The sequence below is a fragment of the Pristis pectinata genome, chromosome 5 (genome assembly GCF_009764475.1).
Source record: "Pristis pectinata isolate sPriPec2 chromosome 5, sPriPec2.1.pri, whole genome shotgun sequence".
Classification (NCBI taxonomy): domain Eukaryota; kingdom Metazoa; phylum Chordata; class Chondrichthyes; order Rhinopristiformes; family Pristidae; genus Pristis; species Pristis pectinata.
In genome coordinates, this window is record NC_067409.1 from 64,995,188 (window position 1) to 65,017,029 (window position 21,842).

At 40.4% G+C, this 21,842-nt stretch overlaps 1 protein-coding gene across 1 annotated transcript in view; it reads left to right on the plus strand.

The window, feature by feature from the left end:
- Positions 1-736: 736 nt before the first annotated feature.
- The window catches only part of LOC127570330 (histone deacetylase 9-like), a 476,207-nt gene continuing 455,101 nt past the window's right edge, over positions 737-21,842 (plus strand). The window contains exon 1 of the mRNA XM_052015776.1: positions 737-846. Coding sequence (XP_051871736.1) covers positions 825-846 — 22 coding nt within the window. The 5' untranslated portion in view covers positions 737-824. The remainder of the gene's footprint in view (positions 847-21,842) is intronic.

A 21,842-nucleotide genomic window follows, 5' to 3' on the forward strand; every position in this document is an offset into this window, starting at 1 on the left:
TGTGTAAATATGTTCTAAATTGTTAAGTCTGAATGTACAGATTTTTTGTTAGAGAATGTAGATAATGGTAATGCTTGGTATTAATGCAGTTAATGCATATAATTGATGATTGAGACCCTTTATTGCCTGACTACATTGAATGATTCATCCATATTGTTATGTATTTAACTGATTTTTCTTTAAAAAAATCAAGATGAATCTGAAGGATCTACAGAAATGCAATTTCATTGGATGAAATAACTAATTTTGCTTGTGTTTTATGAAATCCTGTAGTGATAGAAATTACAACGGAGCCAAAATATCATGCTGCATTTTCAACTTTATGCATTTATGAGTGCCAAAACAAATAAACTACCTCCCACATTTCTCCTATGCATATTTCATTAGCAATTGGAATGAAAATGTCTTTTGTTCTTAAAACATGTGATCCCAAAGGATATGATATTCAAATATATCCCTCCTATTTTCAAATAAGTCACACTCCGCTTTCAAAGACTGCTGAATTGCAGTAAAATGCACTTTTAACCAAATGAGTTCAATTTTTTTTTAAAAATCATTTCAGTTGGTGTACAGTTGGGCAATTAACAATGTTGAAAGGAACTCTTATTTTAGATTCATCTGTAAAATAATTCTGATTCTAAGGGTAAATCTTTATATTTTCCCTTTAGGGTCCTCCTTGGTTTTGTGGTTTTGTATTGAACACAGCCGTTGCTAAAAGGGCGAGTCTATACTTCTGGTTTTGCAGAGGCTGCTGCATACTCTGTCTCTCTCTGCTCCATTCCATAAGAAATAGCTGATTAGAGGTACTCGGCGACTACGGAGTCATGAGTTCTCCAATACGTCCAGGTGAGCAGCACAAACTTCGTAATTTTTGTTTTTGTTGACTCTGGTCTCTAAATCTTGAAGATTTTAAATTATTTACCTGATGGTTTACATTGTACGTGTTTTTCTTTGAGTGCTTTTCTACGTGGGACTGACAAGTATTTTTCAACAGTCTCAGTGGAATAAAATTTAAATTGGACGGTGGTGGAGTCATATTCACTGTTGGAAGCAAATAGGCATACCCAACTGCACAAGGTTTCATGTTATTGTATGATAACTATGTTGTATATCAGTATTTTGTTAAGATTGTGCAGTAGATTAAATCAATGAACAAATTGTTGCTAGTTGAAAGATTTTTATGTGACTGATAATTATTAAATGATTTACATGCACCGTTGGGATCTACGGGAATTTTATGCCTCTTCTGTAGATTTAAGTTTATTTCACTGATGGACGAAGTTACGTATTTTACTTCATTCACTGTTAAGTATATTATTTGGCACCACTCCTATTTAAGTCAGAAATGAACCACGTCATGTCTTGATTTCAAATGTGGAATGGGGTGTGTGTGCCATATTTATCCATGGTGTGCAGGAATACAAAGAAGTTGAGAATGTTGAAATCTTTGCATATATTTTTTCAAAGATGTTGTTCCATAGTAGGAATAATTGACACACTTATATGCCCTTTTAAGTTTTAAACTCTACTACAGAAATTTATACTTAATTTGGGGCTGAGAGTTCTATATTGATTAGGGTCATTAAATGGAGAATAACTATTTTTTTACGCGGAGAGTGGTAGGTGCCTGGAATGGGCTATCAGGGGTAGTAGTGGAATCAGGCAGTTTACTGGACTTTAAGAGGCTTTTAGATAGACACATGAATATTAAGGGAATGGAGGGATATGGATGATAAACAGGAGGAAGACATTTAGTATAAATTGGCATAAGATCGGCACAACATCGTGGGCCGAATGGCCTGTCCAGCGCTGTACTGTTCTATGTTCTATCAAAAGCTTTTCACAATGTCAATGGATTCCATTAAATTTGTAAACTAGGATAAAATTATTATTCAGTTCAATTAATAATTGTGATTTGTGATAACATCAATGATGGTATTAGTCTAGGACAGTAAAATTCCTCAATTCAAACCCACTATGGCAAATTCTGAAACTAAACTGAACAATAGCTGGTTATTTTTGAACCAGCAATAGTAATGTGACCATGAGAACAGTTGGATTGTTATAAGTCCCATGCATTCACCTTGTGTGGTTTATATGTGTCTCCTAATGCACATAAGGCAACTTGGGATGGGAATTAATATTGGCTTGCCACTGCTGCCCTCCTTTGTTTCATATTTCATTGTCTTCCCTCACAAGCATACTCTTCATTTGATTTAGCTTTACTTGCGTGCTGATGGAGCGTGTATAAAAAGACACTGCTTTTTTGTTAGCTCTTACTTTGGCTCACCCAGTGGGTTGTGCTTGTTCTCAGTTATAATCAAAAATGACACAGGATTTTTAAGTTATAAGTTCTTTACTGATCTAAAGTCATGCTCATATCTGTAGAGGGAATAACTTGTTTTCTGAGGTGCAGAATCTCCCCAGCCATTTGGATAGTAACTGGAAGGAAGGAAAAAAAAAGGTTGTTAATGTGACTTTCTACACTCCCTTTTATTTTGTACAGCTTCTGCAAACAGTATAACCTACTTTTCCCATAATGCAGTTTTTCAAGTGAGCTTCACTTGTAGACTTGTTCCAGCCACAATCTGCACCCCCTTTGAGAGATCAGTACTATCTTCAAACAGAACAGGCTAACTTTAATTTGTGCTATCCAATCAAAATATTGGCTCGCTGCTGAAGCATCCAGTCATTGAACCTCTGGCTGGATGCCGCCATTATGGAAATAAACAAACAATATGAATGTGGTATGCTGCTTGCATTCCACTCAACAGACATAAGTTGTTTGTGCATCACAATCCGTGCACCTGTTTTTTCAGGGCTATTGTCCTTAGCTGTTGCAATCACTTGTCCACTTCTACAGTATTGACTTATCTCATGTTAGGAGACAAGAACCTTTATTAAATGAAATATTTAATAGTGTACATGATTATGGTTTATTTTGTTACAACACTTGTAAAAGGATAACACTGTATTCTGCATTCTATTATTGTGTTTTCTTTCGTGCTACCTCCTTGTACTTATGTTTGGAATGATCTCTCTGGATGGCATGCAAAACAAGCTTTTCAGTGTATCTCGGTATATGTGACAATAATAAACCACTTACCAATTACCATCTTGATACCACTGATGTTCTGGTGTAGATTTCTGTATAATGGAGGGAGCTTGTAATCAGACATCTTAGGCCAGTTTTCACATCTATAACACTGAACATTCCACATAAATAACATGATGAATAAGAATGAACATAGGAGGAGGAGTAAGTCATTCTGCCTCTTTGCCACTTGATGCATATTCATTTATCTTACCTTCATCCTTCTATGATCCTCCTCAAACATGTGTAGTTTTACTGGGGCACAAATGGCTGTATCTTCCAGTCAGCATATAATAGGAACTGAATTGAACTGAACTAGGGCAGGCACAGTAGTGTAGCGGTTAGCATAACGCTATTACAGCACCAGTGACCCAGGTTCAATTCCGGCCGCTGTCTGTAAGGAGCTTGTACCTTCTCCCTGTGTCTGCTTGGGTTTCCTCCAGGTGCTCCAGTTTCCTCCCACATTCCAAAGACATACGGGTTAGGAAGTTGTGGGAACGCTATATTGGTGCTGGAAACGTGGCACATTTGTGGGCTGCCCCCAGAACACTCTACGCAAAAGATGTATTTCACTGTGTGTTCGATGTACATGTGACTAATAAAGATCTGATCTGATCTTAATCACATTATGATTAACCCCAAAGCAAAACCCCAAAGTCCACGACATATGTTTGTCCCACCTGCATCCAACCAACAGAAGGTGACAACATAACTAAATGGTAACGTAAGCAAAATATTGTAGATGGTGCAAATTTGAAATAAAACAGAAAATGTTGGTCAGGCAGAATCTGCTAACGTTTCACGTTGATGAACTTTTATTGGAACTCTTAATATTGTGTGACTTACGTCATGCTTAAATGAGATATAACTTTCATTTAAATTAAGACAGCTCAATATTGAACATCTAAATACTGCTCATTTTTAGATTTCAGTCTTGAAGAAAAGCAGCCTCTTAGTTAAAGTGATTAATTGGGTATGTTGATTATTGCTTTATACAATCTTCATTAGTGACTGTATAGGTTACTGACAGCATGTGGTAAGAATGGTGAAATGTAATTACCGAAATATAATGATTGCTCTTCTCAGTTGAAAGTTTTCAAATCACTGATTTAAATTTCTTTTCAAGTGTCTAGAAATGGTATCAGATAATGTTTGATTCTACTCTTAATATTTATGTTTTTATGTAGTTGGCGCTAGAAGTTCGATTTAGAGATGCACAAGTATTTAAGGGGTTTTGCTTGGGGGGAATGCAGAAATAGAGATAGCTGAGGCTATGTAAGGTATTTAGAAATTAGAATGAGAATTTTCAAGTGAAGGTTTTGCTTAACTTGCAGGAAGTAAATGTCAGTAACCTTCTACTCTGTTCCAATGAAACCTGAAATAAGATCGAGGGACAGCATCTCATCCTTTAATTAGACAATTATAAACTCCTGGACTCAACAAGATTCAATAGTTTCAGACAGTGATTGAACTATTTCCATTTACATTTTTTGTAGACTCACTTGCAAATGGGCAACCTGGACTAGCTTGGTGGGCATCATGGTTGGCATAGACGAGTTGCGCTGAAGGGCCTGTTTCCATGATGTATTATTCTTTGACTCTATGACACTTCTGTTATCACTACTTTTTGCGTTTGCTCCATCATTCCTTTTGTCATTTCAACTTTGCTGCCTTCCACTCTATCACAGGCCTTTCATTTTGTTCTTTCCTCACTCCACCCTTCCTTTTCAGAGAAAAGACCTTTCATCTCAAACTTTCTGCAGTTCAGATGAAAGGTCATTGACCTGAAATGTTAACTCTGGCTGTCTGTGCAGATGCTGCTGAGTGTTCCAGCATTTTCTGGTTTCATTATATCTTTTGGGTCCGTTCCAATCCAAAACTAGATGCAGAACTAAATTGGGCTTAAATTCAGCTGTAGTAATGTGTTAAGTTTGGGTTGTTAAAGAACTTGCACTGGAATAATCAAGAAGGGAAAACTACTACAAACCTTTGTTCAAATGAACCATGAAATTTGATGTATTTTTATACCTGAGCCTACTCAGGTATATACTTTAATAAAATAATGTGTTTTTTTTAACCTTTATTAAGCTGATTGGAAAAACTGCTGCTCTGGACAATGTTGCGTTTTTTAAGTGTTTTTTCAGTACCAATCATTAAAGGAAATAATGAAAGGTCCATTGCCATTCCTAAGCTATGTCTTGTAGGTTGCGAAAGATTTTGCAGAATCAGGTTTCTCACCCTGCAGTACCTCATATTGGTTTACCCAACTAACCTGAGCATAGTTGGCTTGGAAATCTCTGCAAGTAACTCTTCCAACATCTTTGTATATTTAGTGGGACTTCATTTGTACATATCTTGAGCAGTGTGCAAAATGTAATGTTGCACTTCCTATTCATTCCAGGTTTTATCTATCAAGATAACATATTGCCTTTCTATTTCACTGTGTATAAACTGCACAAATCTGCAAGATTATAAATATGTTACAAAGCACATCAGGCATGCTGTCGGTCTGACTCCCAAACAGCTTCAGTTTTCCTTTGTGGCATTATGGTGGGTGAGGAGCAGGTGTTGAGTGGACACAATAGGGATGCAGCATGTTAAAGAATACCCAGATGTACAATTCTCCCACATCCAGTAAACACCCACATATATCTATGGAAGACCATTTTTTCCATAATAAAATTTTGCATTTCTGAGGCATGTAGATGGACCACAATCTAAACTGTAGATGCAATTGACAATAACAAAATACAATCTTAATGCAGTAATCTCGAAAGGAAAATGAGAGAGACTGATGATCAGAATGGAAATTATGATGCTGGCTTTTCCATACATCTTTCTGAACTGATGGAGAGAAGGGTAGTCACAAAGCACACAGAAGTTCTGCAAATTAGGATAATTAGCAGTTTAAAGTCTAATCATCTGTTGTCTTTCTTATGTTTGTTTTACTTCCACATTCATTGGTAATTTAGAGAGAAATAGGTTGATTTTAGCATTTAGCTTAAATCTTTTACATTTTTAACTTTAATTAGTTCCAGCCAATGAAGACAAATGCTCAGATTCTTTGGTCCAATAAATGCAAGGACCTTACTGCTGAAAATAAAGCTGGCAACTAACTCTAAATGCTTAATAATACACAGATTTCTCAATGCAGTGAATCATCAGAGGTCATGTTTTTCATAATAGGGATCTCATGAATAAAGTGTGATAGGCAAAGGGGGAAGTGTGACAGATAATGGAAGTGCTTTATGGAGCACATTTTTAAGGTGGTTTTGGAGAAGTTGACTGTACTGATTAAAAAAAGATGAGACAAAACATTAAAAAGAAACGAAATTAAAATTTTCAATTCTCATTACCAATTGTGGCAGGAGTCTTTATGTGTAGCATTGCCACAATTTTACTTTCCAGTTGTGCTCCAGTGAAGAAAACCTTCATTTTGATAAGCTAAAATGTGAAAAAATTAAAGCAAGGAAAATCTTAATTTTAAGGAGTAGGTGCATTTATCTTGGCAAGGAACAATTCTAAAAGGGAATATGAATTGTAGATCAGAATCAGCGGTGAAGTATAATAGCAACAGTTTATTTGTTTCTAAATTACTGTGGTGAGGGGTAGATGTTTGTTAGAGCTTGTCAATCGGCCCCCTTGAGTGAAGACATTTCTGCTTGTTTTAGTCCTAAGTGGCTCAGCCCTTATTTCTTTATACAATGATTTTCTGTGCAATTTCAAGACATCCAGAAGTCCTTCACAACTTAAAAAAGTACCTTTTTAAGATTTTTGTAAACCAGAAGATGCAGTTAGTATTTTATCCGGTTATTCTCACAAACAACCAAAATGGAGAAATTACTCTTTACTCAGCAGTATTGCATGGGTGCAACAGTATTTGCAATTCTTTCAACTTCCACTGACTTTTGGCTGAGGGATAATAATTGGCTACAACAATGGGGAGACCTGTTCTTTTTCAAAAGAGTGCTGAGAGGGCAGGCCAAGCCTCAGTTTATTGTCTCATCCGAGAAAGTTGGCATCTCTGATAGGGCTGCCCCCCCACCCCCCCACCACTGGCAGAGAGAAACTTCTGATATAAATTCAGAGCCTTTTCTTCCCCCTCTGGTATGAGGAGGAGATGGGGGTGAGGGTCATCTTACAGATGCCTTCTTCAAGAAAGGAGACAAATCTGATTGTACGTCATAGGGAAAGTTGTTGTAAGGATCCTCCTTAACCACCTGCTTCCAAAGGCCGAAAAAACTGCTGCCTGAATCAGAGTGTGGATTCTGCCCATCAAGAGTTTCAACAGACGTGATCATCACCACATGACAACTTTAAGAAAAATGCAGAAAGCAGCGCTAACCAACAAACTTGGCCGCCTTTGACTTCAGTAAAGCATTTTACTCTGTCAACCAACAGGGACTGTGGAGAATTCTTCTCAAATTTGGCAGCCTATGAAATTGGTCTGCATTCTACACCTGCTAGCTGATGGTAAGTCATAATTCTAACTGATGGATCAATTTCAGGGATTAGGCAGGGCTGGTCATAACTTCAGCCCTCCTCTCAATCTTGCTGTGTTATTGCACAAGAGTGGAGCTAATTTTCAGGATGAATGGTAAACTGTTCAACCCCAATCACTTTCACTGCAGAATCAAAGTCCCCCTAACCACAGTCACTGAACTGCAGGACGCAGTGTTCCATACGTGCACACTTTCATTCATTCATTGTTAATGGATACTGCACGTCTTGCATCTGAACTTTGCTCAATGTTAAGACCGTAAGACTATAAGATATAGGAGCAGAATTAGGCCATTTGGCCCATTAAGTCTGCTCCGCCATTCAATCATGTCTGATTTATTTTGTTTAACCCCATTCTCCTGCCTTCTCCCTGTAACCCTTAACCCCTTTACCAATCAAGAACCTATCAATTTCTGCCTTAAATACAGCCAATGACTTGGCCTCCACTGCCCTCCGTGGCAATGAACTCCACAGATTCACCAACCCCTGGCTGAAGAAATTCCTCCTCATTTCAGTTTTAAAAGGACGTCCCTTTATTCTAAGGCTGTGTTTTCAGATCCTAGGCTTTCCCACTAATGGACACATCCACTCTATCCAGGCCTTTCAGTACTCGGTAGGTTTCAATGAGCTGTCAAGTGCTCCTCATCCTCCTGAACTCCATCGAGTTCAGACCCAGAGCCATCAAGTGCTACTCATACATTACGCCTTTCATTCCTGGGATCATTTTTGTGAACTTCCTCTGGACCCTCTCCAGGGTCAGCGCAACTTTTCTTAGATACAGAGCCGAAAATTGCTCGCAATATTCCAAATGCAGTCTGACCAGCAGTACATCCTTATTTTTGTATCCCAGTCCTTTTGAAATGAATGCCAACATTGCATTTGCCTTCCTTACTACTGATTCAATCTGCAAGTTAAGGGAATCCTGAACTAGGACACCCAAGTCCCAAAGATGTTGGCATCTTTCATTATGGTTACACTATTTTTTCTCAATTATTTAATGTTTAATTTACTTAGAGAGCATTTACTCTTTCACATTATCATATTTGGTGTTAAAATAAAATTTTCTGTGCAAGCCTAGCCATAAAATAGCTGGAATGGGGAGCTGGTATTTTCCATGCTGGAAATTAAACAAATAATACTTGTTTTAGAAAACCTTATGCCTACTTCCTTACTCCCCAGACCGTCTACCATTTGTAGTGTTCTGTGAAAGGAAGAAACATGGCAGCTATTGGAAAGGGAAAGCAAAAAAAGTCAGAAATATGGATCAAGCCTTTCAGCATCTAAAATAGATGTCCAGGATTAATATCTTGGAGTGAACCATCCTGTTGAATAATATCCACCAAAAGTAATAATAAACTTTATAGCATCATGACTGATCAGTGATTCATTTCCAGCATAAAATGTTTATGTCCAGCTGTTGTTAGTCCTGAAAATATTTGCCTAATAGTCATGGATTGTGTTGGATAAAGGTTAAAGTTCAACATACTATATAAATTATTTAATATTGTGCAGAGAATTGTGTATCACATTAAGCCTGTAGTAAACATTCCTGTAGTTCTCAGGTTAGCTTTGCAGAAAATAATTTTACTAAATCCTGCAATGAGAGCAAAAGGTTTGAAGTAATGTTACTTTCTTTATTCCATAAGACTAAATCTACACGATTCACTGCAGTGATTAAGACATTATTCAGGAAGAGTCATTTTTGTATTTATTTTAGGTAGCTTGTTTTGTTCTGCTTTTTCTTTTCTGTTAAGAATTCTGCATTTTATTTTTAGAACATTGCCCTTTTTGTTCTGATCATTGAGAATTGAGAACTGATCCTCAGAATGTTGACTCTTTGTTCTGCTCTTTTATGTTAGTCCTATTAGAACTTAGCATTTGTTCAGTCTTTGTGTCTTTTCCAAGAATTAATGATAAATTGCCAGCCCATCAATAGCTTTACTCAAACCAAGGCTTTAATCAGCTCTGCACTTGTATGGTAGTAATGAAGAATCCAGTGAATTATATATCAAAGTGGAGGCTGATTAAAACATGAGGTAGAGTTGGCTCATTAAGCAGCTTGAACATTAGAGATGTTTGTATATTGACTTAAAAACATTTATTCAATAGAACAAAACTTCTTCCAAATCTCATGTGGGTGAACTTGGGTGACACCAGCCTTTGCCTGGCTGAAGGCATTTTCTTTGCTCAGGTGTATGTGCAGGTGAGATGGCAACAAGGGCATGTTCCAACCTGCTTCAATAATCATTGATCACATTAAGAATTCACACATGTGCATACAGTATGTGTTTAATGTGCCCCTTCAATCACCAACAAAAGCAATCAGATTTAAATTCCACACATGCCCCTGCCTTCACTGGAATGGTAGATTTGAGGCATTTTCAATATTGGGCATCCTTTAAGTTATATGAGCAAGCTGCATATGAATACTGCATAGATCAAGGCAGCCCACTTGGAGAGATTTCCTTTTTTCTCACAATACATTGGATGAGGTCTCATGAAAGCCCTGTTTGATTTTGACTTCCTTTCTCCTGCTATTCTCATCCCCTTGCACTAAAGGTAATATAACGTTTGCTTTTCTAATTGCTTATTGCACCTGTGTGTTTACTTTCTGCATCTTGTGAACAGCACACCAAGGGCCCGCTATACATCAGTATTTACCAGCTTCTCAATGTTTAAAAGATATTGTTTTTTTTCAATTTTTCTGCCAACATCACATTTCCCAACATTATATTCCATTAGCCAATTTCTTGCCCACTCATATCATATTTATATTCTTTTGCAGGATCTTTGTACATTTAGTGCAGCACTGCATTGCGGCCACTTTGGGAACTCCTGATGTTGTAGGGTTATAGTGGGGGCAGTGACACTTGAGAGAGTTATATGATGGGTTAATCAAGAGGAGGTGCAGGGGAAAGCAAGCACTACCAATGATCTTTGGGACTTCTGTGCAGGTTGCATTAACACTTCTTCTTCTCAAGATTTACACTCAAGTTTTTTTTGGACTCTTACCTTTATGTGGTAACCAGCACCTGTCTAGATTGCACGAAAACAACATTTTCCTCAACACAGCTGCCAGGTTTAGAGTGAACCAGTTTTATGACGTAATCCTGAAACTGCCTGTAGGTTTTATGGATCTTAAGGAAGGAAGGTAGAACAAGGCTATACAGCCCTTGAGGCTAGTCCACCATTCATCATAGTTGCTTCAATGCCTTATCCACTTTTCTGCCTAATCCCCATGTCGTCTGATTCACTTACTAATGAAAATTCTATCTTCGTATTGAATATACTAATCACTGATTATTTGTAGCCCTGTGGGGTAGAGAATTCTAAGGATTTACAACCTCTGACAGAAAGAAATTTCTCCTCATCTCAATTTAAACAGCAGATCATTATCCTGGGACTATACCCTACAGTTCTGGATTCCAGCTGGATACAATGTCTCAAATCTACCCTGCCAATCCCTCTCAAAATCTTGTACATCTAAGTAAAATTGATTCTCATTCTTCTCTCAGCTAACTTTAAATCTCACAAAACAAATCCCTTCAGCCCAAGAAATAATCAATTGAATTTATACAGCATTGATTCCAAGGGTTCCAAATATATCTTTCCCTGGTTCAGTGATCAAAACTGCACACAGTACTTCAGATGGGGTGTCATCAGAGCCCACTACAACCTCAGACTTCCCTACCATAGTAATGCAACCTTGCTGCTATAAAGTTCATCATATGACTTGCCTTCCTAACTATTTGCTGAACCTACATGTTTACTTGCATCTCAATAACCCATACAGAATGATCACTCTATTTACTCATAATTACAAGTTTCTTGTCTTTTTATTCTTACTACCAGGTAATGTCACATTTTTCCATAATTATGTCTGTCTGCCACCTTCTTGCTCACTTGCTTAATCTGTTTATATCCCTTAATTACTTTCCAACAAGCTCGCTATCCTCATTAAACATGGCTATGATATATTCTTTCACTTCATTTAAACTCATTAATTAAGATACTGAAAAGGTGAGCACCCAGCATCAATCACTGAACCAATCAAATAATAGCCATATGCTAACGGAAAATAACACAATTCCTTTGTCTGTTTAATAACACAATTCTTTTGTCTGTTTTCCATACTTTTTCCCGATCATTTATTGATGCTTCTCTGTTCCCCTTAATCTTGTGAGTATTAATGTAATTACCTTTTGTGTACTATCCTATAACAAAGTTTTTAAAAATCCACATATGATTTATTCACTAACATTCTAGTGTTAGGTCTGGACTTTAGATACTTTTTCTGTATCGTGAAGTATTTGGCATTGTATATTTGCAATTGACATGCTATTAGAAAACTCCCCTTAGGATTTCAAGGATGCAATCATTTGTATATACATAAGGATTAAGGATTGTCTTTTCCTTCTGTTGATTGCAGTGTCTTTTGTTGTGCTCCTATAAATTATAGTTTGCACATTAGTTAATTCCTATTCCTAAATCTGTTGCTTTTCAGTTTACATAGCACATAATACCACAAAATAAATTTATTGTACCATTAATTGATCAGGAACAGCTGGTATAACAAAAGGCAATCAGAGTTGTCAGAGAAAAATCTATATTTATTTGTAAAACATGTGCGTGCAGTGGATATCTGCAGCACTGTCTGCTGGAAGGCAAACTGCAGATAGGGCCTAGTTTTAATCCGGTTTTCTGACTGTAACCTGCTAGCCCAGCCCTCCACCAGTAGACGGATATAAATGTCCTACTCCCTGATGTTTGGATGTTGCATTTTGTTCCACACCTCTACGAAATTTAAAATGTCATCACTAAGTTTTGCAATGGTATCACAGGAGACCCAAGAGACTGCAGGTGCTATAATCTGGAGCCAAAAAACAAACTGTCAGAGGAACTCAGTGGGTTGAGCAGCATTTGTGGAGGGAAGGGAATTATAGAGTCATGGATTCCTAGAAGCAGGCCCTGGGGCCAAACTTGTCTGTGCCAAGCAAGGTGCCTTCCTGAATTAGTCCCATTTCCCTCAAAACTTTTCCTATCCACGAACCTCCCCAAAACTCTTTTAAACATTGTAATTGTAGCCACTTCTACCACTTCACTGGCAGTTCGTTCCATATACCCACCACCCTCTGTGTGAAAACCTGCCCTCAGGTCCCCTTGCCAACATTTCAGGTCTAGACCCTGGACTGGTCCTGATGCAGGATCTCAACCCAAAATGTTGACAACTCTCTTCCCTCCACAGGTGCTGCTTGATCTGTTCCTCCAGCAGTTTGTTTTTTGCAATGGTGTTACTTTGTCCATTTGTTCATTGTTCATGCAGTGGTGCAAAATTTAACAATACTATTTACGCATATACAACAATCCTGTTTAAGAATATAGATATGTTATGTGTGTGGATGATGCATTTTCAGAGATCACCATATATATACACCAAAAAACACATTTTATGAAGTGCAGAAGGTCTAAGTTAGTAAATTCTTTTTCCCACCAGCAGCAGTTCTCGATTGCTGTTGATAAATATTCATTCTAAAATATAGCAAACAAAGGAATTTAAATTACGTACATTATGGGCCAAGTCATGCTGTGTAATATGCTGTAAGTCATTTACATCTCAGAAAGTCATAAATTTCCCTGTTTGTGTGGTCAAACAAAGAAGTCCGAGAACCTTCTGATGGTCAGATAATGGCACGTAAGACTGCCTGCTCTGTCATTGAGCTCAGCGGTGCTATTAGTGACTCACTGAAGAGAGTGGCTGGGTGTACCCCAAATTCAAACCTCAGCTTTTTGTCAGGGATAGCTGTTGTATGAACAGTGGCCTGATTTGAATGGGGTCACTGACCCTGTATAAAAAGGTAAGTGCTTTATTTATTTTACTTTTTTTTCACTTTTTATTGCTTTGTTTTTAATTATGTGTTAATGTTTTAATGTCTTTTTAAAAATTTACATTTTTTTTAAGAATAACTTTTAGTAGGTTAATTTACCACTGTAAATTGCATCTAGTGTGCAGGTGAGTTGCAAATACAGGGAGAATTACAGGAACAAATAATAATTAATAATTAACCTACAATTAATGGATTACACTGTGAACCAGCAAGAACTCAAAGGACCAAATGGCCTCCTTCTATGTCATAAGGAAATATGGAAATATCTCTGGCTGTCAAAAATATCTAAAATCTGAGGTAGAGATATTTAAAAACTTTTGCAGATGACACAAAAATAGATGGTATTGTAGACAGTGAAGAAGGTTATCAAAAATTACAAGGGGACTTTGATCAGTTAGGTAAGTGGGCCAATGAACGGCAAATGGCTTTCAGTTCGGATAAGTGCGAGCTATTGCATTTTGGGAAGTCAACCCAGGGTAGGACTTTCACAGTGAATGGTGTGGGGAGTGCTGTAGAACAGAGGAACCTCAGAGTATAAGTACATATATGCTGAAAGTGGTGTCACAGGTAGACAGGTGGTGAAGAAGACGTTTGGCTTGCTGGTCTTCATCAGACAGGACATTGAGTATAAGAGCTGGGACATTATGTTGCAGTTGTACAAAACATTGGTGAGGCCACACCTGGAGATTTGTGTACAGTTTTGGTTCCCCTGTTATTGGAAAGATGCTACTAAGCAGGAAAGAATGCAAACAAGATTTATGAAAATGTTGCCAAGATTCAAGGGCCTAAGTTATAGGGAGAGGTTGGGCAGGCTAGGACTTTATTCCTTGGAGCACAGGAGACTGAGGGGTGACCTTATAGAGGTGTGAAAAATCATGATAGGCATAAATAGGGTGCAAGCACACTGTCTTTATCCCAGGGAAGGGGAATCAAAAACTAGACATTTAAGGTGAGAGGGGAAAGATTTAAAAGGCACCTGAGGGAGAAGTCCTTCATGTAGAGGGAGGTGAGTATATGGAACGAGCTGCCAGAGAAAGTGGTGGACGCAGGTACAACAAAACATTTAAAAGACACTCGGACAGGTACTGGATAGGAATGGTTTAGAACAATGTGTGCCTAACATGGACAAATGGGACAAACTTAGATGAGCACCTTGGTTGCCTTGGATGAGTTGGGCTGAAGGGCCTGTTTCCATGCTGTACTACTCTACATTACTCTATAACTGCTAAAAAGCCTTTTACAATTGGTGAGCTGCTTAAGGCTGTGAGGGCATTCTAGAACAGGGCTTTTGACTGAGGCCAACATACTTCGTAGAATTTCATTGGGTGTCAGTTGGTCCAACTCTTCCGATCTGGAAAGAATAAGTGTTTGGTGAGTCCAGGTGGTTGGCTGGGGCCAAGACCACCTACCCAGTGGCCTTAAAATATTGGCCTACTAAGTTGCATTCTAGCTGCCCTGAATTCTTATTTTCGATATTCACTAACAGGGTTTTTAAAATGGGTGATCTCTTCTTCAGAGATTGAAATACATTTGCAGCACATCCTATTATGATAATGTTTGATGAGATATCTGTATTTTCCAATTATATTTTGTGTAGTTTTTTTAATATTTTATACCAATAATTAATAAAGTACAATAAAAGGTGGAACTGCCTATCTTTGGATCTCCTACTAAAATAAAATCCATCTTTCTTTCAGGACCTGTAGTATATCAGATATTATATTGGGGAGAAATTAACCACACCAAAATTTAATGAACATTTTATTAAAGAGGAAGCCTTTGAAATGCATTGTATGTTATGAATACCTATTATAAGGCAATGTACATCTGGGTAAGTTCATTAACATTGATATTGTATATTTCTGAGCAACACATTTCTCAAAGATTACTTTGGAGAAAAATAAAACCAGCAAACTTTGTACTGAGAGTGAACAAATTATCTGGCAGTTGAGGATTCAAACTCTGGTTATAGGAGGTGAATATTTTGCTCAGTTAATCTAATTCGCCAGATCAGAATTTTAACCCTTGAGAGCAGTGAGTTTTGCTTAAATAGTTGTGAAGTATTTAACATTGAGAACCTGGATTTAATTTGTCAAGCAGTGATTGAGAGGTAAATTGTCCATTTAAATATCCTATTGCACTTTGAGACCAGCTATAATGGTAGCTGAGTTTGCACAAAATCTCTAAAATTTGCCAATGAAATCTTGGCAAGAATAGAGCAAGACTGGACAGGTAATGAATATAGTCTAAGTGTAGCGGCTAGTAGAATCACGCGATGACAGCACCAGCGACCCGGGTTCAATTTCGGCCGCTGCCTGTAAGGAGTTTGTACGTTCTCCCTGTGACTATGTGGGTTTCCTCTGAGTGCTCCAGTTTCCTCCCACGTTCCAAAGACGTACGGGTTAGGAAGTTTTGGGCATGCTATGTTGGCACCGGAGGCATGGCGACACTTGCGGGCTGCCCCAACACATTCTGGGCAAAGATGCATTTCACTGTGTATTTCGATGTACATGTGACTAATAAAGATATCTTATCTTCTGCTGTACTGTTGCTTTATTGTGAAAAGACTGTGAAAAGGTTGCTTTCTTGGAGAAAGTTTGGAGAGGATAACATCCCTACATTTCTAGAATTGTTTGCTTAGTTCCTGCAGTTAGGATGTCTTCAACAAGATTTGAAGATGGGTACTGCTTTGCACCAAACAAAGTGGGTCTCTGAGGATGTGAAGCTGGATAACCACAGGACACTCAGGATCTCGTGGCAGTCTCGTGCTGATCCATCCACTACAAGAGGGAGAGAGTCTTGAGGCAGAGCAGCACACCATAGAAACCTTATCCTGCATGCAGAGTCCCAGTTTCTACAGATAGAGTCCCAGTTTCTTCTATGTTTCTTCCATGTTGCAATATCAGTGCATCAGGAAGCTCAAGCTACCTGCAAGGTGAGGTGAATAAATTCTGTCTATGGCTGTTGAAGTGACTATAACCCTCAACTTATATTAAGAGGAATAGATAGAGTAGACAGCCAGTGCCTCTTTCCCAGGGCACCAATGCTCAATACAAGAGGGCATGGCCTTAAAGTAATGGGTGAGAAGTTCAAGGGAGATATCAGAGGAAGGTTTTTTACCCAGAGAGTGGCTGGGGTGTGGAATGCGCTGCCTGGGGCGGTGATGGAGGCAGGTCCATTGGTCAAATTCAAGAGATTGCTAGATAAGCATATGGAGGAATTTAAAATAGGGGGATATGTGGTAGGAAGGGCTTAGATAGTCTTAGGTGAGGTTTAAAGGTTGGCACAACGTTGTGGGCCGAAGGGTCTGTATTATGCTGTACTGTTCTATGATTCTATGATTCTACATATGCACATCATTTCATGGTTATAGAGGAGACATCTGTTGAATTTCTCAGATCACAGTATATCTCACAACATTGTTTCTCACAATGTATGGCAGTTAAATGTTGCCTTGTTTCTGAGCAATATAGTATGTATCAAATGTGCCATGGCTGAGATCAACTGGGGCGGGATAAGGCTTGGGTTTGCTCTGCTTGTTGGATTCCTGCAAATACAGGGGTAAGTGGATTCCACTTTTGCGGCAACCAAGACAACCACAGACCAGCCTGGAGTTTTCATCAGTTGGAAAGGGTTCCATTCCATAAAAACCCAGCTGGGCTACAACCACTGGAGGATGTTTCTCTGGGTTTGTGCAAGTACACAACAGCTGCCAAGGTTCTTTTGCCTGGAACACTCTATCTTCACTGTTGTCAAGTAGACTTATGTCTGACTACTTGATGATAAAGAATACCTGCGGATGAAAAATCAAGACATTAACCCCGTCCCTCTCTCCACAGCTGCTACCTGGCCTGTTGGGTATTTCTAGTACTTAGCTCCATTTCAGATTTCCAGCACTTGCAGTGTTGTGATTTTCATTTGAAGCAGGTGATCAGGAGCTGGAGTGTTGACTGACAATTAGTCGGGTAACAGGGGGATCTGAGATATGATTGGGGAATGGCTGACTGGCAGATGGTCAGGATGGGGAGGGAAGGTGGGCAGATGGTTGGGTATGAGGAGAGTCAGGCTCATGGTTGGGTGGGAGGGTGAGTCAGGCAGAAAGTCAGGTGGAAGGGAGAGTCAGGCGGACGGTCAGATGGGGGAGAGCCAGGAGGACAATTGAGCTGAGGGTGAGTTAGGCAGATGGTTGGCTGGGGTGTGGGAAGCGAGACGGATAATTCGGTAGGGGGAGTCAGGTGGACAGTCAAGTGAGAGGTCAGTCAGGCAAGTGGTTGGGTGGGGGGAGTGTCAGATGGTCATTTGGGTGTGGGGAATTCAGACACATGTTCGGATAGGTAGTAATCAGGTGGACAGTAGGTTGGGGGATGCATCTCATGTATACTGTCATTACTGTCACGTGGGGTGTTAGGTTAAGTGGACTGTCCAATAGGGGATGAGTTGGACTGATAGTCAATAGGGTTGTGTGAAGCAGATAGTAGGAGAGCGGGTCTGTTGAAGGGTCAGACAGGTGATTGAAATGTGAGCTGAGGATATCATCAGTGGGAGTGGGAGGGTGGAGACAATCAGTAATAGTGAAGAGTTAATGCCTATTTGGTGGATGATGGGACTCTGGGACTCTGGGACTCTTGGGTAATGGGCTGGGTAGGGTTGAGCCTTTAACTAATGCTGAAGAAACCCTTCAGGTAAGATCCATTTTAGTGCTCTTGCAGGGCTTGTATGTGCAGTATAATTTTACCCAAGTGACATCAAATGAGCATTGTACACGACGAATGTCACTGTGCTCGTCAGTGGCTTCCAAGTACTGGTATGTCACATGGATGGAGTTGCTGGCAACAACGTCGTCCCTCAGTGTCCAGCTCTAATCTGACTGAGGTTCTTAAAGTCCAAAGGTTTCAGCACAGCTGTAGAATTTAGGAAAAGCCTTTTAGGTGCCTTCTTTGTCATATTATGCATTCACCAGCATATCAAGAATGGTGGTTATCCATTGTGGATTATACAGCAGATGTAGCAGGGATGGTTGGCTAGAGGGTGAAAGGGAAGATAAGGGCTCTTTGGACAAAGAACAAGAGGAGGAGAAAAATGTATCAAGTGAAAGTGCAGAACACAATGCTGCATGGAATGGCTTGTGTGCATTTGTGGCTGACAGGCTCTGTCAGGGTATGGTAGTTGACATCTGAACGGCAAACCCATTGTGCTTCACCTTTTTCACCTGGAAAACAACTGCTCTTCAGCCCTCTATAAAATTGTTTGTCAACACTTTTTATAAGGTTCTTTTTTAAGTGTTTCTATAAGTTTTAGTCGGGAAGAATGAGCGCTTGACTGCGCAGGCACGTGACGTTTAAAAGGCACGGGCAGTTTAAAAAGCAAACCACCATATCCAGCGGGCAGCATCGGAGCGGGCAGCTGAGTAAGAGGGAGCAGAGTGGTTGGGCTTTGGCTTAAGAGGCTTAGGTGGTAAAGGGGCAAGGCAGGTGAGTAGCTGGTAGGTAGGTAAAGGTAAGGTTTACCTGTTATCTGTGATAAATATTTAAGTAGGAAAAACTAGGGGGAAAAAAGGAATTAGTTCAGATGGAGGACATGGTGGTGTGCTGCAGCTGCTTGATGTGGGAACTCGTGGACCTTGCTGTGGTCCAAGATGGCCGCATCTGCAGTAAGTGCTTGAGGCTGGAGGAACTTCGGCTCAGGCTCGAATAGCTGGAGTTACAGCTTCAAACACTGTGCAGCATCAGGGACGGGGAGAGTTTTGTAGATACTGTACTTAAGGAGACGGTCAACCCCCTTAGAGCAGGTAATTCTGGAGCCCAGGAAGTAGATAGAAGGGTGACTGTCAGGGAGAGAAAAGGACAAAGAAAACGAACAGGCAGATCGAGCAGAGGACCCCGGAGGCTGTTCCCCTCAGTAACAGGTTTTCCGCTTTGGAGGCTGTTGAGGGAGATGACCTGCCGGGGCCTAGCAGCAGTAGCCAGGTCTGTGGCACTGGGACCGTTCCTGCTGCTCAGAAGGGAAGGGAGGAGAAGAGGGGGGCCAACCTGAGGGGGGCCAATATCCTTGCGGCCAGGTTCGCTGGGGTGGTTCAGGAGCGTTTAAACTAGATTGCGAGGGGGAAGGGAACCGGAGGAGTAGGTCAGAGGAAGAAGGGGATGGGGAAAAGTCAGATATGACAGGTAGAGAGGCTTTGAGGAAGGAGAAGCAGAGTACAGGTTACAAAAGTAGTAAGGTGGATGGGCTAAAGTGTATTTACTTGAATGCAAGAAGCATCAGGAATAAGGGAGATGAACTGAGAGCTTGGATAAGTACATGGGACTACGATATTGTGGCTATTACAGAGACATGACTGACACCGGGGCAGGAATGGATATTGAATATTCCTGGTTTTCATTGTTTTAAAAGGGATGGTTGGGGGGGGAGAAGAGGAGGAGGGGTGGCAATACTGGTCAGGGACACAGTTACAGCTGCAGAAAGGGTAGATACTGTAGAAGGATCCTCTCTAGAGTCAATATGGGTGGAAGTTAGGAATAAGAAAGGGGCAGTTACCCTCCTGGGAGTATTCTGTAGGCCCCCCGGTAGCAGTAGGGATACTGAGGAGCAGATTGGGAGGCAGTTTTTGGAGAGTTGCGAAAATAACAGGGTTATTATAATGGGAGACTTCAACTATCCAAATATTGATTGGCACCTACTTAGTGCCAAAGGTTTAGACGGGGTGCAGTTTGTTGAATGTGTCCAGGACGGATTCCTGATGCAGTATGTTGACAGACCAACGAGAGGGAGTGCCATATTAGATCTAGTTTTAGGTAATGAACCGGGTCAGGTGACAGATCTATCAGTGGGTGAGCATTTGGGGGACAGTGACCATTGCTCCATAACCTTTAGAATTGTCACAGACAGGGATAGGAGCAAAGAGGATGGGAAGATATTTAATTGGGGAAAGGCAAATTATGAGGCTATAAGGCGAGAACTTGGGAGTGTGAATTGGGATGACATTTTTGAAGGGAAATATACTATGGAGATGTGGTCGATGTTCAGGGATCTTTTGCAGGATGTTAGGGATAAATTTGTCCTGGTGAGGCAGAGAAGGAATGGTAGGGTGAAGGAACCGTGGGTGACGAGAGAGGTGGAACGACTAGTTAGGAAGCAGAGGGCAGCATACATAAGGTGTAAGTAGCAAGGATCGGACAGGGCTCGTGAGGAATATAGAGTAGCAAGGAGGGAACTTAAGAAAGGGCTGAGGAGAGCAAGATGGGGACATGAAAAGGTTTTGGCGAGTAGGGTTAAGGAGAATCCCAAGGCTTTTTTCTCGTACGTGAAGGGCCAGAAGGATGGCTAGAGTAAAGGTAGGTCCGATTAAAGACAAAGGTGGGAGGATGTGCCTGGAAGCTGTGGAAGTGGGTGAGGTTCTCAATGAATACTTCACTTTAGTATTCACCAAGGAGAGGGGTCTTGATGATGCTGAGGACAGTGTTGGTCAGGGTAATGTTCTAGAGTATGTAGACATTAAGAGAGAGGATGTGTTGGAGTTGTTAGAAAATATTAGGACAGATAAGTCCCCGGGGCCTGACGGAATATTCTCCAGGCTGCTTCGTGAGGCAAGGGAGGAGATTGCTGAACCATTGGTTAGGATCTTGGAGTCCTCATTGTCAACGAGGATGGTACCGGAGGACTGGAGTGTGGCGAATGTTGTCCTCTTATTCAAAAAAGGTAGTAGGGATAGTCCAGGGAATTACAGACTGATGAGCCTTATGTCTGTGTTGGGTAAGCTGTTGGAAAGGATTCTAAGAGATAGGATCTGTGAGCATTTGGAGAAACATGAACTGATTAGGGACAGCCAGCATGGCTTTGTGAAGGAACGATCTTGCCTCACAAGCCTGATAGGGTTCTTTGAGGAGGTGACCAGGAAGATTGATGAGGGTAGTGCAGTGGATGTGGTCTGCATGGATTTTATTAAGGCGTTTGACAAGGTTCCGCATGGTAGGCTTCTTCAGACGGTCAGAGGCCAAGGGATCCGGGGAAGCTTGGCCGTGTGGATTCAAAATTGGCTTGCCTGTAGAAAGCAGAGGGTTGTGGTGGAGGGAGTGCATTCAGATTGGAGGGCAGTGACTAGTGGTGTCGCGCAAGGATCGGTTCTGGGACCTCTACTTTTTGTGACATTTATTAATGACTTAGATGAGGGGTGGAAGGCTGGGTTAGCAAGTTTGCAGATGACACAAAGATTGGTGGTGTTGTGGATAGTGTGGAGGGCTGTCAAAGCTTCCAGAGGGATATTGATAGGATGCAGAGCTGGGCTGAAAAGTGGCAGATGGAGTTCAATCCAGAGAAGTGTGAGGTAGTACACTTTGGAAGGACAAACTCCAAGGTGGAGTACAAGG